Source organism: Callorhinchus milii, unplaced genomic scaffold, assembly GCF_018977255.1.
Source record: "Callorhinchus milii isolate IMCB2004 unplaced genomic scaffold, IMCB_Cmil_1.0 Scaffold6, whole genome shotgun sequence".
Lineage (NCBI taxonomy): Eukaryota > Metazoa > Chordata > Chondrichthyes > Chimaeriformes > Callorhinchidae > Callorhinchus > Callorhinchus milii.
Window position 1 is genome coordinate 18,771,429 of NW_024704747.1, and position 19,575 is coordinate 18,791,003.

Here is a 19,575-nt window from a genome sequence, read left to right on the forward strand (position 1 = left end):
AGCACTTTCTTTTACATTTCCTACCTGTGCCCATCTGAAGACTAGTAACATTCTCAGACTTGGCCATGACAAAGAGAGTGCAGAAGCAGTGATGCGTCACTTCTGCCGCACAGTTAGCAGCTTCCTGTTTTACCTCATCGCTGAAGGTGCAGCATAAATTCAATTTTAAGGGCATCAATTCCACTCCAAGCCCCTTTCTCTAAAATAGCTCCAGGAGATGATTTCAAAATGCAACCCATGCTGTTGGCTCCAGTGCACTCACATTAAATGTAAACGTTCTTTCAATGGTAATAACGCTCTCAGAGCTTTAATAACATCAGAAATTAACTGTTGTTGGGCGTTGGTTGGTGTTTATACGTCAGAGCTCCTTGAAACTCTGGAACATTCTTCCTCTATCCCTCCGCCTTGCCCCTTTCTTCGCCATCTTCAGGTCGCGCCTGAAGACCTTCCTATTCGACCGTGCCTACGGTCACCTCCCCTTCCCCCCAGCTTGGCGATGTGCTCCAGCACTGTCAAGCGCTCTGAGATGCTACCCTACGTGAGGAGCACTATATAAATGCAAGTTGTTGTTGGTGTTAAACCGTGGAATTTTCATACCTCCATTCTCTGGAGTGCACAGAACTTGAAAAATTCTTAAATGCAGTGTCAATTTTGAAGGTATTTTTGTAAGGGTTTTTTTAATGTCTACAGAAAACTGTCTTCACACTGTAGACTGAATTTAAGAGTTTGCCAAATTTTGCACCCTCTGAGCCAGGCTGATTCACAGCTCCTTCTTTTCCAGTTATGTTCTTACAAAACCTACTAATACAAGCAGCAGCTACACAGCACCTCAGCTATTCCAAGAATTCACTTAGACATAAGTATTGGCCTTTCCTTACTTTCAGATCAATCAGACAGCTGGAAGTGGATGAAGGTATAATTTCAAGCTAGCATTTGAGTGTGTTTGCTTGTCCTGTCGACTTTATCACATTCGTACCTGCCTTTCTACCAGCTGTGCTTTTTGACACAAGTGGCTGATAATGGCTGGCTTCAGCATACCAACAGATACCTGGGCAGCAATTACACCTGGGTCTAGATTTGCTCTATTTATGTAGAGAATTTGGCACCTTCTTAAATACAGTCTTAATTTTGAAGCCATTTTTCCTGTAAACTTATTTTCAAGATATACAGAAAAATGAGTTGAAACTTAAGACTGAATTAGACAATTTGCCAAATTCTGGTTGTTTTGAAATGCTACATTAATAGAGAACATCTAGACTTAGGTGGAATTTCTTCCCAGCAATCTTTTGCTAGTAGGATCACCGGGTGAAGTACAAAGCTGTAACTCTGAAGTTGGTTTTCTGTTCTTAAAAGAAGGCTTCAAACATTCAAGAATTCTGAACCCTCCAACAATAGAGTAAAGGAGGAATTTCTCCCCATAGAACCATAGAAATTTGTGGCACAGAAAAATGCCATTCAGCCCTTCGTGGCTATACTGGCTACCTCAAGAACAATCCTTTCAGTCCCATTTATGTGCCCTTTCCCCATACCCTGAAGCTGACTCTTTTTAAGGTATTTATCTAGTTTCTTCTTGAAGGCTAATATGGATTCTGCCTCAACCATAATCTCCTGGCAGTGCATTCCATATCCTGAGCTATTCTGTGGTGAATACATTTCTTCCAACATTCCCATTTGTTCATTTACTAACAATCAATGACTGTTTGTGGGACACTGCTATGCGCAATTAACTGCCGTGTTTCGCCCACAAAATATACGGTCAATTCACTTTACAGTACATTCTGTGAAGCACTTTGAGACATCTCGTGATAAGGCACTATATCAAATGCAAGGATTATTATTATCTTATACTGGTTACCCACTCACCAATCAGAGGAAATAATTTCTTCCTCTTAATTGTATCAAGACCACTAATAATTTTAAAGCCATGGTTGTTAATGCCAATGACCTATTGTGATGATGTCAATTGCAGCATCACTTTTTGTAGCCTGTGTCCTCCCCCGCACCAGGCTCCGTGACCCTATCACCCCATCCTCGCTCAACTGCACTGGCTTCCCATCACACAGAGGATACAGTTTAAGATCCTGATCCTCGCCTACAAAACCCTCCATGGTCTTGCTCCCCCCTACCTCTGCGACCTCCTAACCCCCTATCATCCTGCTCGCTCCCTCCACTCAGCGGGCTCCGGCCTGCTTCACATCCCCCATCTAGCTCCCAACACTATTAGCGGACAAGCCTTCTGCCACTCTGCCCCCACCCTCTGAAACTCCATTCCACAGTCCCTCCGCCTCGCCCCCTCCCTTGCCTCATTCAAGACCCATCTCAAGACCTTCCTCTTCGATCATGCTTTCGATATCCCTACTCCCCCCCACCGCCCCGCCCTCCACCTTCCTCGATCTCGACTCCCAGCTAGGGTCTGAAACTCTGTCTATCCAGCGCCTTGGGATATCCTCCCGACATGAAAGGCGCTATACAAATGCAGTTTTGTTGTTGTTGTTGTTATGTTTGCACACCTGGCAGATGGTGAGACAAGTTTCAGTTTCAGTTCTCCCCAAAGTTCAGAATAGTGACTTACAACCTCCCTCCAGATCTCAGGGCACAGTCCTTAAATTCATCATCAAATTCTTCATTAATAAAGTGACCGTTAAGAGATATGGATTCTTCTGCCAGGAAAGGAATGACCCAGGTATCAATATTCATGATTCAAGTCTGTATTATCAGCCATGCAGGAACTGTCTGAGAGTAATGAATGTTTGCTGTCCATTGATCTCCCAACTGGGAGAAGCATCCAGTATTAACTGGCAATCCCTGCCCATGCCTATGCCAACACATGCTCCTCAAATGTTCTTACAGAATAAGCTGTATCATTGAGTCTAATGAAGTTATTGTTGTATACCTTGTGAAAAAAAAAGCTGTTTTAAAAATAAAGCCTTTAACCAGCATCACCTGGCCTCCCATCCCCCATTCCGCCCAAAACCTCAAGACTGTAATACAGTGAGCCCTCTCTCTTCCTTCCTCATGCAATCTACAGTCTTTAAAAACCCAAGTGTCTCATCCAACCATTATTTCTCTATTTATCGTCTCACTTTCTCTTCTAATCTTTCAAACACAATTAATGTGCTGGACACTGAACCTTGTCCCTTCACAGTTAAAAAAAAAACTATTTTGGTTAGAACAACCTCTCACCCTTCTATCCATTGTATAAAGAGTTTCATCGGATATTAAAAGATTAATTGTGAGAAGTGTGTTACTTCAGCAGTTAAAATCCAATGCAGGTCTGTCCTATTGGTTTCAGTCTACCTGTTCTTTGATTCCCTACAACTCTTGCGACAGGATTTGGAGGAATGCAGTTTGTATGTAATATTACGAATACAAGACAAGTCTCTAAGGGTGACCGACATCTTCAGCAAGGAGACAGAAACTACAAAGCTTGACAACACTCAGCTGCCTGATTTTGAAATATCTACAATAAAGGCCAGTGCAGACAGAAGCACACTTGATATTGCTCAGCAATTTTGTTGGTAAATTTTGCTTGAGGCACACTGTCATCCTGCCAAGTCCTTTGTTACATTCCTAGACTCAACGCCACAAGAATTTATCTTGATCAAACACTTGAATCTTCATTTACTGGAACAAATCTAGAATGATTTGTGAAGCAAGTCATAACGCACCCACTTAAGGATAATTTGGGAAGTCCACTGATCATTGGACATTGTTTGGATAACAGTGCATAATGGAGTTCTGGTCTATGTAATTGGGTGAGATGGAGTAGGTAGTTATATGCGGCTTCATAAGTAGTTATATACAGTTATGCTGTTCCCCCACCATAACAATAGCTTCACCAACATGAGCAATCACACAATTTAATATTCATCCCGCTGGAGTCTGAGGTACAAAGAGTTCAGCTTCGGGAGAGGAAGCAGCATTCCTCCTAGATCACGGCAAGCTTCAGAGATTCTTCAACTTGTAGTAAATAGTGAAATTTCAAGTCACCGCCTGGCTGGGCTGGTTTGTAAAATTAAACCCACTACCAATCTCCTTGTGGTTTTATTTAGCTGTGCGTTTGATTCCTGTAAAGGTCAGGATGGAAATCTTCTCTGTTGATTGAGTAGTGGGAAGTTAGCTGGCCACTGGCAGAACAGAGCTTCAGTGTGACCAGCAGAGAGGAATATAATGTTGTAGCACATGTTCTGGGGAAAAGCTCTGGGGAAATTCAGGGATAATTTGGAAGCTGATATTTTTAAGAACTGCGAGAAAGGGACAAAATTGTTTCCCAGGATAACATTAGGTGGGATTTCTGGCCTCAGAGTGATTTGTTGCACAACTAGGGGGATGTTTTTTTCCACCTTAATAAAATATTTAAGACAAATTAAAGTTTTTTTTGTTTCAGGGAAATTGAGCTTAGTTCTTAATGTAATCCTGATTCACTATTAGAGGTTCCATACATATCCATATTTAATAGCACACGCTCAATAGAAATAATGTTGCTATTGGTAACTGATTGCCTCTCAAACAATTATCTTGACTGAACGCAAACCTGCTCTTCATTCTTTAAAATCCAGACGGTTGGCTGTGGAGGTAAACCTGCTACATTGGCTGTTCTCACTGACCCCCTTTTGTACGAAGAGTCACAGGGAGACTCACATCTGCCAGAGGAACTGATAACCTGCTCTGAGATATCGGTTATAAATTCTCCACATTGACAACAGCATACAAAGGGTTAATTGTGTTATGTTTCTCTGCGGGCAGTGCAGGGCAATGGGGCTGAGTCGGCTCAATGAGTTCAAAGATGTCACTAAAACTCTAGACTCATGAGGTTTCCAACTTAAGCTTGATTCATTTGAATGCGCAATGAGCACATAACATCCTGTAGCTCAGTGGTTAGAGCACTCGCCTCGCATTTGAGAGACCTGGATTCGATTCCTGGCAGGGCGAAATGTTGGGCAAGTTTCCTTACTCCACACACCTGTTTTACCTAGCAGTAACTTTGTCGATTGGCGGATCGCTTTTCTGGGGATAATAATTCCTTCAGAAAAATAATAAAAATAAATGGGACACTGGTGTGCACAATTGGCTGCTGCGTTTCGCCCACAAAATATACAGTCAGTACATTCTGTGAAGCACTTTGAGACATCTCAAAGACGTGATAAGGCTCTATATCAAATGCAAGGATTATAATTATTATAGACTGCTATCTGTGAGTGAGTTACAAAGCACAAATTCTGTCGATCCTACATAAATCATCATAAGAAAGTTTGAATTTGGTTTATTGATGTCACCAGAGCCTGTCACTGATTCCCTGCCAGACATTTGTTGTTCATTCCAATGAATAAAATGTGTTCTTTCAAAGGAAATTCATGTTTAGCTTTTCCTTTGGACTTGTTGAGTGGTACTTGCAGATTCGGCGTGGTGGAATTAGGATGTACTGTAAAGTAACATCTGGTAATGTTGAGATATTTTTACATAGTGATTTGCTGGTAAATATCTTCCTCAGTATTGACTTAGTATTCCTAATACTGTCAATTTATAAAAAATACATGGAAAAATGTAGGCTGCTTAGTCTGATTCAGAGATTCTACACGTTGGCAAAACTACATGATCGAGCACGTACTGAGTAACTCAACATGTGGATGCAATTAGTTAATCTTTATACTGGTCAAAATGTAAAATCTCTCATTTCTTTGCATCTTTGTAACATGCAGTCACTCAGTAGCATTGATCCACAGTGAGCTTTGATGGGTTTACTTGTTCAGATGTGTTGCCAGCAAATCGTGATCGAGTGTGGGTGGCTGAGATAAATGCCAGTTTCTGATGCATAAACCTTACAGATAAATTCTGCACTAATGAGATACTTCTAGAAAAACTTGTGCTATATGGATAGTTTGCAATTGATTCTAATTTCCTTTTCTTTCTCTACAGTATCATGGACCGAGAGGTAGCATTAATGTCAGAACTGGATAAAATCAAAAAGGAAGCCTGTAAGTAATGTAAAATATTTCTTTTTAAAAGTGCACTTTAGCATATGCTACCTGAGTGGAGATACACTTTCCCCAGTGTTTATTCCTATCAAAATTTATTTGACTAATTGAATATTTATTAGCACACCACTGCTTGGATGCAACTGTTATCATTTGGAGTATTCAAATAAAACTTTGTGTCGAATATACAGTATATACTTTCTACTCTTCCGATTTCTATTTCTCTCTCCTGGCTCCTCCTGTCCCACCATTGGTGGCTGAGCCTTCAGCCTGCCCTCTAGTGAGTTAGTCAAAAGTCCTTCTCTTTGTGCCTTCCCTCCCTCTCTACATTTAAAATCTTCTTAAAAACGTATCTCCTTGGCCACGCGTTTAGTCAACATTCTTAAATCCTCCTTTTCCCTGTTTGGCATTCCTCTATATCTGTAAAGTGCTTTGAAATATTTCAGGAGGTTATACATCAGTTGCATAACATAACAACAACAAGAAATTGCATTTACATAGCACCTTTGACATCAGGTGCTGGATATCAAGGCGCTGGATCTCAAGGATTTGTATCCAAACTGGGGATTAGAATCAAGAGGATTGGAGGGCAAGGGATGTAGGAATGGGAGGGTGACCAAAGGCACAGTCAAAGAGGAGAGTCTTGTGACGGGCCTTGAAGGAGGCAAAGGAGGGAGCAAGTTGAAGGGATTCCGGAATGAAGTTTCAGAGGGTGGGGACTGAAAAGCTGAAAGTCTGGCCGCCGAACTCAGAGTAAAACAATTTTAGTCAGTGCTTTACTTATGTTTCCCTACGTGTGATGCCATTAAGTTCCCATTTGCAGAGGCATTCGCTAAAATATTTATCCGGACAGCAACTGGGTGATCACTGCAAATACTATTTTATGCTGATTGGTAGAAACTGCCATTTCTTTTCACCACAATTCCATTGGCATTTATACATTCTATACATTGTATCTGTCAAGGAGGCAGCATCAAAAGGTATTATTTGTGTATTGTGCAATCTGTATGCACCCACTCTTTGGTGATGGAAAGCTTGTCAGGTAATAACAATGTTGTAACCCTCTTGTAAGAAGCTCCAGGCATTGAAGAACTACATTCATATAAAGCTCTGATTATCACGTTTTTTTAACGTACCTACGTCAGTTAACTCAGTAGTCAGTCACCTGTAGATTTGCTGAGGATAGTATCAATAAAGCAAAAGCGAAGACTCCAGTCTTAGCTGTTCCTATAAACCAGCAGCAGTCTTATTAGAATTTGCCAGGTACCAACCTGTTGCAGAATGAACCTTGCTTTAAACAAACCTTCCCCTTAAGGTTATTTGGCATTGCTCTAAACCCGCCAGCCTTCCTAACACCCCATTTTCAAGTGATGTTCCACGACTCTTCGGCGAGTGTTCTGTACAATTTCTGAATTAACTTGGACGTGGTGCATTGATGTGACACAAGAGCTGCCTAACTCTTCTTTGGCTTCTAACTTAAAGAAGTGAACGTGCTGACATCCTCGGACTGTAAAATGTTGTGTTTGCTGAGACGTTCTGTACTGCGGCACTGTTCCAGTCACTGGCTGGGCAGACGTGTCAAAGAGTTATTTATTTAGAGCAAATGAAGCTCTCTTTCATTAGCTGTGCTTCTTAAACAAATAAGTAGCCATTCAAGCTGCTTTATTGAACAGTGCTGCAGAAAGTCGCTGGCAACCACACGCTGTGTCCTCAGTTGCCCTGGTCGAGTTTCAAAGGTTCATTCTGCCACTGTTCTCCACTGTTTCCACACATTGTGGCACTAAGTTTTATTTTCCTTAAATAATTGTTTTGGATCCTACGTTCCTATAACTGTGCTCCATGCCTTTCCTCAATGAAATCTGTTCTTACCACATTTGTGTTGAATTTTTTTTGTAACCTGTTCAAATGTACAGTCTGACTGCAAGAAATGCTCATTAAAGCTACAATAATTTTACTGCTGAATCCCCCAGTCTGCTGTGCAAAGCTCCCTGAGATGCCCTCCCAATGTGAAAGTGCTATTGTAAAAGTAAACTGCATTGTATTTTAAGAAAAGGAATAATAATCCTTGCATTTGACATTCAGATGTCTCAAAGCGCTTCACAGAATATATTGTAAAATGGATTGACTGTGTACTTTGTGGCCGAAACGTGGCAGGTACTTTTGGAGCAGCACAAACAGTCGTGAATTGAGCGACCAATTTTTTTTGAAGGATTTTACCCCCAGAAAGTGATCCGCCAATCGACTAGCAACCGGATTCCTATTTACTGCTAGGTAAACAGAAGCCTGTGGAGTAAAAAAAATTGCCTAAGGTTTCACCCTGCCCAGGAATTCAACCCGTGAGAGCGATAACCACTATGCTACTTGTGGGACTCCACAACTGTGTAAATCTGTATAAATTCTATGAAATGAAGACCAAATCAATGCCATGTGTTTGGGACCAGCCAACTGAACTACAATGATCTTTTCGAGTCCTGTGCTTTCCTCTGTTTCATCCTTTGCCTTGCATGCACTTTCTTTTAAAGTCTGGAAAAATTTCCTGGAAAATGAATTCCGGTACCTCAGAGAAAGCCAAAACCAAAGCTCTAAACAGTGAGCTGTAACAGAATAGATGAAGTGAGATACCATTATTAGTTTGCATCAGCTGCAACAGAGCAAGTTCAAAAGCATATTTAATCAAAAAAATACTCAACAGCAGATTGCTTTCAGTGTTTTAGGTTTGATCCTGTCAAGTTCTGTATTCTTTTGGCAGTAGTCTTGTCATTTTTCATTCCAATTCATGGTCAATGATACATACATTATGGAGACATAGAAGACTCCCATGGAGAAGATCTAACGGCCGTTCCATGTTTCCCACCTCAAAGGACAAAAGCAGCTCAGCAGATCTGTGGCACTACTCCACATAAAGGATGCTTTATAAATGCAAAGTGTTGTTTAAGCTTTGGCGGAGATATTGAGGCGCATTTCATCATGGCAGCCACAGCTTAGATGAAGTGGGCTTTAATGTAACATGAAGGCTGCCACAATGGAGGTCGAACTGATTAGTTTTTAAGATAAGTTTTCCGATCTTTACTGAGACATTCTGTACTGTGGCACTATTCCAGTCACTGGCTGGGCAGATGTGTTAAATACAGTCTTAAAGAAGAGTTTTCCAATCTTCTCAGCTGACGGTTAATGTTCTCTGAACATTTTGTGTATTAAAGAACCTATATTGCTAATATAGGTTATGTTTAAACCTCATAAAGAACTTCGCAGGCAATTGCTGTCAAGTGTGGTGATTGTTTTTGGAGGCAAACGTGTCACCTATTTGCACCAGGAAGATCCATGGGGGGAATGACTGATTAGTGTGAAAGATTTTTGGCCTTTTTCGAATTGGATCATGTGATCCTTTATGTCCACCTTAATGCACAACCTTGTTTTAATGTCTCATCCAAAACCTCGAACAGTACAACATTGGCTCAGCAACACACTGGAGCATCAGCATAGATGGACTAAAACTAGGCAGAACCCAGAGGTCTGGTGTAATACACAAAAGCACTGACCATGTATTTATCATCTAAAATACTGACTGTGTTAGATATATCTGTATTACAATGTTATTTCATACACTTATTACAAATCTCTCAGTATAACAGATATTTTGTAGCTCCCTTATAAGCACAGAAAACAGTACAGGCCTTTATAAGTCTCACCAGTGATCATTGCATTCTGTTCAGATGTGGTACAGAACTGGCAATTGTGATTCACCATTATGCAATGGGAGAATTGAATGTTTATTCATAGAAAAATAGGAATGTGGGACTACTCCATTTGCAAATCTTCCTCAATTACTCCAGTGTTGTACAGATTGTTAGGAACATGCTGCAACCTCATAATCGTCCATAAAGCATTTCCCTCAAGGCAGGAAATTCTGAGACTCCCTGTACAGACACACGCTGGCAGATAATCAAGTAACATTACACTATGTCCCATTTATTGAATGAATTTAAATTTCATGAACCCAATAACCCTGAACTGAATCGTTCTCTGCTGAAGTTGCTGATGTGTCCCACATTCAGCCCATGTTATCACTGTATGCATTTCAATAGGTTTAGCAATAGAGCAGGAATCCTCACAGGGGAGAAGAGGCATCTTACAACAGTCTTGAAAATTCAGGGATTAAAATCTGAGATTTTTACAGCAGATTGGGTAACACATTTGACAATTATTGCTTCTGTTATGAAAGATTAAATTTTTCACCCACATGAGAGCAAATCTATTCCAAACGTCCAAGTGCTCTGAAATTTGACATCCCGCGTTCTTGAAAGGAACTGGAATCTGAACTGTCTGGGAGCATTTCTGATTGTGCTGATTCCTGTCTTTGAGTAAGTGAACTCTGTCACACAATGTCCCACTGCTGTTTCATCTAGCCAGCAGTGTATGGATTTATAGCATTGAAGGTGGGTCTTGTTTCAAAAGATATGTTGATGCAAGAAATCCCTTCAGTATATGAGGATTATATCAGTCAGGTTTTGACAGCTGAGACCCGAGTGTAGTGATCCTAGTAAATTAGCAGATATAATAATTCTTGCATTTGATACAGTGCCTTATCACGTTGTTGAAATGTCTCAAAGTGCTTCACAGAATGGACTGTAAAGTGAATTGACTGTGTATTTTGTGGGCAGATCACGGCAGGCAATTGGGTACAGCAGTGCCCCTCAATCAGTAGTGGATTGAGTGACTAAATTATCATTTTTTTTTGAAGAGATTACTACACCTGAAAAGCGATCTGTCAATTGACTAATGACTGAGTTCCTACTTACTGCTAGGCAAATAGAGGCATGTAGAGTAAGGAAATTTTCCTAAGGTTTCACGCTGGCCGGGAATTGAACCGGGATCCTCTCGCTTGCGAGTGCTCTAATTTATATGCTGCAGGACTCCACATGGCTTCTTGTATCATGACTGAACTGGGCAAAATTTCCACAGAGTCTCATGAACCAATTGTAGAATATCAACGCACATAAACAGTCATCAAGTCATCGCTGATGTTTTTTCTCAATGTCTAGTCTGGAACCCACTCTCCTGCTCATCTGAGATTTTTGGTCTATCATCGCTTGCATTCAACGATCCAAGACACGATCCTGTGTATAGGCACTTTCTGCGTACAAGTTGTTGTTGTGGTTGTATTCTCACGTGCACACCAGCACTGGTCTTATCTGATTTCCGTAGCACAAGAAATGCATCTTGTCGATGTATGTTGAGGGGCATCTATGACCAACCTGCTGATAGTAGCTGAGCAGGAAGTTAAAATAGCTCAGAGAGTCTTGGCTGAAGAGAATTGGGTTTCTCGTTTGATTTGTGACCCGGTTCTGTTAATCGTGTTCTCAGAGGTGCTCCGCAGCATCCTGTAAAGGGGGAATGTGGGCAATACTGCCAGGAACTAGACTGGGTGAGAGTGATATCCCACTCACTACAAACCTCACCCCAATTCAATCTCAACAGGGTAATGTAAAGAAGGTTCTGTTGTGTTCTCTTCCCCCAGTGGAGATCCTGGACTCACGACAGAGGAGAGCTGAGGAGCTGAAGAGGCTGACAGATGTTGCTATCCAGATGTCGGAATCGCAGCTTGCTGAACTTCGAGCGGAGATTAAGGTCAGTGATGGAGGAGTAGCTACTCTGCGTAGACAGATCCCAGCCCACTTTGATGTACAGTATCAATTGGGGGAAGGAGAGCATTATGCCTCCACCCCCACCAGCTGCTTTGCTGACACAGCTCCCTTTCACAACTGTTTTTGTGTAAAGGCACAGTCTGAGTTAGCACTATTTACATTTTGTGACCCAACTCAGAAAATCATTTCTACACCTCTGCCATTCAAAAATCTGGCCTCCTTCGCTCCCTTTCTCTTTCCCTTTCTCCCTAACACTTTCTAACGTGGCTGTCAATTTTCTGATCTCTTCCCAGCACTTTGTAAGCGATCGCAAATACGACGAGGAGCTGGGCAGATCAGCTCGGTTCACAGGCAGCCCTGAGAGCCTGGGGGCCCAGATCCAACAGTTTGGAGAAGGTGAGGAAATTAATCTGAGCTCCGATTCTCTGCAAAACTCTCCACGCTCCTCTACAGCAATAACCACAATCATGGTTACTTCTTGTGGAGTGTCCGATGTGATAAGGTGGAATAGATAAAAATAATAATCATAAGCCTTGCATTTGATATAGCGCTTTTTCACATCATCAAGACGTCTCAAAGAGCTTTGTAGGATTTACTGTAAAATGGATTGACTGTATTTTTGAGGGCGAAACGTAAATGTGAAATGAAACACTTTGGGACATGGAATTAGGCTGATCTGCGTTTGGGATACCAATGACCAAGATTTGGGATACCAAATGCAGATCACACCCACACTGTTAAATTGAGGCACATTTTGGACAACAGCCATTATTCACCTATGAGACCTGTCACTACGTGACAATCTGAGTGTGGGGAAATCATAGCCTAACCACATACACGCACACTTTCCAGCTGGGTGTCTCTGGATGTTGGTCACGAGCAGCAACCTTTTGCTGATTTCCTCCTTCCCTAATCCAGGGGCACTGATGCCAACTAATTACTGCCTTACCTAAGATCAGCTAACTTGGTTCAAACTGGGCATCAAACAAGGGACCTAGTGAGCGACGGGCTAAAAGTATAGCAGGAGAGATGGATCTTATATTGGGTTTTGAAGGCAGAATTTTGAAGTGAGCTCCAGAGAGCAGGGACAGACTGGCTGAATCAATTTTAATTTAAAGTAGGTCAACGAGGTCGCTTTAAATTCAATATTGGAAAACATTTTTAAGAGAGTATTTCTGAAGACAATGCAATAAACTGGCATGTGTAAAAGAAATTGGGGAATGTGAGTTCACCCCCTCAAAAACACACCTCAGTGTGGGTCACACATACCTTAATAGAGTAATTTGAACCCTCTGTTGCCATCTGGAGGGAAGTATTAGCAAAGACACATCTATCAGAGTGCTGATGTGCAGATTAGCAGATATCATCGCTCATATATAAAAACAATCCTTGCATTTGATATAGAATCTATAATGCTGAAACTTCTCAAAATGTTTCACAGGTCATTGCTGGCAAATGTTGTAATTATGGGCAAATCCAGCAGCCAACTTGCACATAACAATGCCCTACAGGAGTGTGTTTGCTGTTGTGTTAAACTTTTGTAGAGGCATTGGGAAGTGCTTGTCTCTTCACCGAGAGTGATGTCAGAAGATTCCCTCCCACTGTCTAAACCTGCAAGGCATCAGCATCCCAGTTCCATAAAGGAACGCTATTACGGATACCAAATAGGTGAAGAGTTCAAATTCCAGTCAGTCTCAACTGTGTAGTTTTCTGAGACCTGAGCGATTAAAACATTAGATACAGCACAGAAATGAGCAATTCTATCCAACTAGTTTGCATCAGTAAAACCTTCAGGAAAGATTCATATGTTCACGTCACACTGGGTAAAAAAAATACATTTATATACAAGTAATCGTCAAAACAAATCTTAAGTGCCTGGAAACTGTGAGTAAAGATCCTATGCAACATTATCTGTGGCTCATCAGTGGAGGTTCTGTGTTATTTCAGACTTACAACAGAGTTGGTAAGTTCGGGCCTTTTACATCTTGTTGCTCAAAATTTCTTTTTTTCAGTTTCACATCCTAAGAATAATTACTCCACGAGAGCTCAGTGCATCGCTGCTCAGTCTTCTTCAAGCCTGAAACCTGAAGGCAGTGTTAACACTGCTTCTTCAGTGCCAACCTCTCTTAATGTGTTGTCATTTGTTAGTCAAAAAGGAGCAAATGCCAAAATCCAGAAGGTTTCTGCGGATAAACAGGTAAAAACATATTTATCATGCTTTGGGGTTAACACAGAATCTCCAGGGATTTCTTATATTGGAGTGAAGCCAGACCATTTTTACGCCTTTGATGATTTCATCTTCAACAAGCAAGGTGGTCCGAGCTGGACAAATAGCAGAAAGTTTGCCAGGCAGTGCTTTCAATGGCAATCTATGTGGTTTTAGTTAGTTAAATTACAGCAGGAACTCAACATATACTCTGTGGTCCCCAAGATCTGAGGTATTGTCAACTTCTACCTAATACTCTCCAGAAATAGGCAAGCAGGATGGGTCCCTCCAGGGAGAGAATACACATTCCATTTCAAACATGGGAATTTCCATGTATAGGTCACTTACATGGAACTCTCAGACTGGTTTGGACACTCTTAAAGCATGGTAATAGGTGTCTGTGTGTGTCCGGACATCCAACTCACCAAAAATAAAGCCGTTGTCAATAGAAGTGGAAATCCGTTGGATGTTCAAATGAGACACATTCATTATTTTTGGTTTGTTCTCCCTTGTAGAGTTATCAGCGTGGTGCCTCTTCCCTACAACGGAGAGGATTCAACCCCAAAGCCCAAGGTCTTTGGTTAAATGGAGCAAACATCCCAAGAAATTCAGACGATGGTAGAATTCGGAGCCGGAAGGGACCTCCCCAGGATGGCAACAGAAACCATTATCAGAATAGAAACGCTAAGGCTAGGAACCAGGGGTCATCACACGACCCAGCTCAACCTTTGCAAACAGATTCCAGGAGTGTCCTGCCATCTGCTGAAAGCTGCATTCAGTCAGCACACTCTGAACTAGCTACCACTGTCTCTGTGGACCTCACTGAGAGGGTTACTCAGTACAGGTCATGCCCTATAAAACAAGACACGCCTGTTGATACCAAAGCACTGCCTATATCTAACAGAATGACTGTGGTAGCCTAAAATGATTTCATTGTTTGCCTTTTCTTTCCAGCAACTTGTGGCAGATTAAGTGTTTAATAGAAACAAACGTTAATTAATATAATTTGTATAAGGAGCTATTATCTCTCATTCTAAGTCAACAGGGCAGAATAACTGCTGTTTCAGATGAGTTAGCGTATTTTCAGATGCTCTTTTTTTAAATGATCCAAATTTCTATTGTTACTGAAATTCACACCATTGAAATGATTGGGAGGGGAAATTGTATGCTGCTGATCACAGAATGGATGGTGAACTTAATTGAGCGTGTTTGGTGGTGGTGGGATGAGGAGAACTTTTACACCATACTTAAAATGTCACCTCTTTAATGCTCAGATCCTGTCAAATCAAATCAGTGATGCAGTCTCCTGTCTTAACTCAAGCCCCAATCATTGGGTTGAGCAAAGTCAAATACAGGTTTGATGACCCATATAATTAAAAATGTTTGCATTAAAAGATGAAGATTTTGTTGACGTAGTAGAGGTCTAGCAAAGCTAAGATGACCATATTGGATTCAGGACTCCAGGTTATTACCATTTTAACAGCTGGTACAATGCTGACATTGCCTGTCAATTACTTTTAAAGAATCACAATGATAGATAATGAATGATATTCTAGAGAAGTATTTCAGTGACTCTAAGTTATAAAGCTATTTATCAAGCAAGGACTGCAGTGAATTTGAGTTTTGGGTTGCTTTGGACTGGATTGATAGCTCTTCACATCCATTTGACTGACCTGAAAAGCCATTCAACGCAGTGATTCCTTTGCATTTCCGAATGGCACAATCAACTCATAGTAAAATAGTTCTCAGAGGCTCAAAAGCTCTCTTTTCAATCCTTGGTTTGAGGTTTCCCAGGATATAAATTTCCTTTTTCTGCAAAATCTATTCTGACGATGGTGTTCAAGCTTGACTGCGGCACATTCCTTCTCAACATTGAATGTAATGTGATGAAATATTGCTTACTTGCTTGGAGAATTCTGCAGAGGAAATTCTTGTTCAATGATGTTCTTATTACACACGGAACGGTTAATGAGTACAACTTTCGAGATTAGACTCAGACCACAATGTTTAAATTACATGGGATTAGAACCACATTATATTCCTTCGTTCTTAGCATTATTTGAAGTCTTGTGTTTGTCAAAGATGTTTACTCTATCCATGTGTGAATTCTGTACCACACATGTGTTTTTTTTAAAAAAGCATCCACAACTCTCCTTTCCCCTCCCACAATTTATTCTGATTTGGAAACTATAAAATAATTATTTTATTTTATTGTACTGCATCAATATAACAAACACAGAAAGGACCAACAAATTCAGATGCTAGACTCTTTATGCCTGAACAGTTTACACAATATGCTGGTGTCCAGATTCATTGAAGAATTTTGGATACCAGTGATTATTTTGTATCAGTTTATTAAGCACAGTTTTAATCAGATAAAGTATCCCAACCCCTTTTTTGAATGATTAGTCGCAAATCTCCTATCATTTGTTAAACTCTCTCCATATCTTTAAAACATTTGTGTGAAAAGTGAATCTTTTTTGTGGTTGGGCCATTGCTAATATAAATGTAGATTGATGTATCTTTTGTGCCCGTCACACCACAAATTGTGCCTTTCTGTAATCTAAAGCTCATGATTTGTAAGCAAATGGACCAAAGTTTCTTCAGAAATCCTAATTAGAGCTGGCTGATGAGGTACAAATAATGTTTTAATAGAAGTCGGATTTGCTCTGTTTATGGCAGGCCTCCATAACTGCAACTAGGAGACTGTGCGTTGCAGGATCCTTTGCTACATTACACATTGGCCACTTTAAGTTTCTGAATGTCCACTTCACCTTACATTCAGAATCCAGTCTGAAGGGTTCGCTCAAAGCTATAATAGATTGCAGGAAGAGGAGCAGGCCACTCAGCCCCTCAAGCCTGTTCCGCCATTCTATTAGATCATGGTTGATCTGTACCTCAACTCCAATTATCCAGCATCACTTGTCTGTATCCAACCTTTCTTGTTTTTATAGGATTGCTTTTTGTATTCTGGCTTTATGTCTGATCTGAAGTCCGAGCAGTCTGATTAGGCATGATAGTAGCATGCTGGTGTACCTAATGTAGTGTTTGTTTAGTGCTCTAATGAAAAGGTGTGCAATAACTGGAGGTGCAATGATTACATTGAAGTCTTTACCATTCAGAGAAGCGCAAAGCTAAAGTGACAATATATAGAACCACACATTTCCCCACTCAATGTCCATTTGCTTTCAGCAGAATTTAATACTGGGGTTTACCGTGTGCCATGTATAAACACATTTGTATTATGCATCGTGTAAACTCTTTTGTGGTCAGCCAGCCATCTGACATGCGGAAACTCATTGGCAAACATAAGAATATCCTAATCAGAACTGAGAGTTCCACGCAATTATGCCACTTACGCACATAAACCTTTTTCTTAAAAGAGTCAACCACAAGTAAATTAAGAATTAGATTATCAGCAAATTATGTGAGCTTTCAAACCAACAGATATATTTTCAGAATTCATAGCACATGTTCTAAACAATAGCACAGTGACCCGTGGAATCACCACTGCTAATAACTTTGATTATATGTATGAACACAGTGAAGCAGACACATCAATTTCAGAAGTCGTCTAAATGAACAATGAGATCCAAAGAGCACAATGTGCCCGTATTGTTAGTTTGGCATTGCATCCTACCTCTAACGCAGCACCGAAGAAAGAGCTGTCCACAAGCAAGCTATACAGTAGAACTCGGTAGTTACCATCACTGAGAAGTCACAAAAATTTTACTAATTTGTTTCTAAGGGCAGCTGATATCATCTACCTTATCTTCCTTCCACTTAAAAAATGGGAAGGAAAGCAAATCAGAAAATATTCCTATTTTCAATTTAAATTTAATGGTGAAATGAGTAGCTTCTTGGTTTTGCAGATATGTTTTCTTCGACATACAATAATTTCTGAAAAGGTTAAATCTACTCTATGTTTATAATAATGGTGGATATTTTTGCAATTGAATCAATGGCTCATTAAGTTATCATTGCACCTCCTACAAGCACGGCAAACTGACCTGATGTTTGCCTGTAAACTGTCTTTCAATGTGTTCACTGTCTGATTCACTTAGTACAATAGAATAATTAAAGAAATGTTTTATTCATTCTAAACCTTGTGTTTGTCTTTTCTTTATTAAATTCCCCATTCTTTACTGTATTGATTATTGATTGGGTAAAGTGAAAAATCTGTAACAGCAGGGAATTATATTGATTCTCATTGCTTTAGCAATGAAATTCCTGGTTTGATATCATTATAGATGTGAAAGCCACTAACATTATAGAAGATATATTATTGATAACGCTAAAGCCAGTGGCTAAAGAAATGGGAGGTCTCGTGCTCTGTCCTTTCCATTTTAGTTTTACTCTTTTTTTCTTGTTCTTTTTTTCTTTTTATTCTTCCTCAGTTGGAATGGCCGCCCGATGTGAAAGGCGCTGTACAAATATAATTTTGTTGTTGTATTTTCGCTCAATGTGAAGGTCAATGTTTTATGTGAAATAGCATGTCACTGACTACCATGTCCAATCAGCACGACATCATTCTACATTGTATAGAATTTTATTATTCCGGATCATCATCCCAGGTGCCTGCCAACATGCAGAAACACATCGCCCTTCATTAAGAGCACCCAAGCGAGACTGAGTGCTCCACTGAGTACTAAACTTGGAAATTCCTGTGTATTGGAATGGAATGTGCACTCTCTCCCTGGAGGGAACACATCCTGCTTACCTAATTCTGGAGAGTATTAGGAGCATGTTAGCAAGAACCAAGGCACCAGAGTGTGGGTTGGGGTGCTGCTGGAGTCTAACCAGCTAAAACCGCGTAGCTTGCCATTGATATCACTGTCTGGTAAGCTTTCGTACTCCTTGCCCAGCTGGGACCATCCATTTAGGGCTTTGGCTTGCAGAGTTAACAGGAGCTGACAATTCCCTGCCCCCCATGTCCTGCCAATGAGCCAGTCTGAGCTGTGCCTCCATCAGCAATGCCCTGGAATACTGTGTACCCATCCGGCTCAGGAACCGGACCATCGGGACCGCCAAAGAGGGCGGGTTCGACTCTGAAAATCCATTGCCAAGCGCGGCACTGTGAAGGCAAAGAGACGCCATTTACCTCCCAACCCCAAGGCTCAGTGCTCTTCCGTATCCAGCGCCGACTCTGGATTAGGGCTCTGAGTCATAAATAGAATTCAAAACCAAATACACTCAATCCAACAAACTTCTCCAGTGCCGTCAGCACCAGGAGCGGTGATGAGTTCACTGTTATATATATATATATGTGTGTGTGTGTGTCCGGATTTGTTTTTACTAAATATGGTCACCCTTAGACTGAGACATTACTCGAGGTGCAGCGTTTGAATAAATAAATGATTATTATTGCTCCAGATGATGGATGTGTATAATAAGTTATTACTGTACAGCAATAATATCACTGTTGTTACTCCCGGTGAAGGGTGTGAATAATAAGCATTACTGTACAGCAATAATATCACCGTTATTACTCCTGGTGAAGAGTGTGAATAATAAGTTATTACTGTAGAGCAATAATATCACCGTTATTACTCCTGGTGAAGAGTGTGAATAATAAGTTATTACTGTACAGCAATAATATCACCGTTATTACTCCTGGTGAAGAGTGTGAATAGTAAGTTATTACTGTACAGCAATAATATCACTGTTGTTACTCCTGGTGAAGGGTGAATAATAAGTCATTACTGTACAGCAATAATATCACCGTTATTACTCCAGCCGCCGTGTGGCG

At 40.7% G+C, this 19,575-nt stretch overlaps 1 protein-coding gene across 1 annotated transcript in view; it reads left to right on the forward strand.

The window, feature by feature from the left end:
* The window catches only part of LOC103182948 (spermatogenesis-associated serine-rich protein 2), a 45,204-nt gene extending 30,793 nt beyond the window's left edge, over window positions 1-14,411 (forward strand). The window contains exons 9-13 of the mRNA XM_042336229.1: window positions 5,917-5,975; window positions 11,494-11,603; window positions 11,914-12,016; window positions 13,769-13,817; window positions 14,342-14,411. Of these exons, the coding sequence (XP_042192163.1) occupies window positions 5,917-5,975; window positions 11,494-11,603; window positions 11,914-12,016; window positions 13,769-13,817; window positions 14,342-14,411 (391 nt within the window). The remainder of the gene's footprint in view (window positions 1-5,916; window positions 5,976-11,493; window positions 11,604-11,913; window positions 12,017-13,768; window positions 13,818-14,341) is intronic.
* Window positions 14,412-19,575: the final 5,164 nt, after the last annotated feature.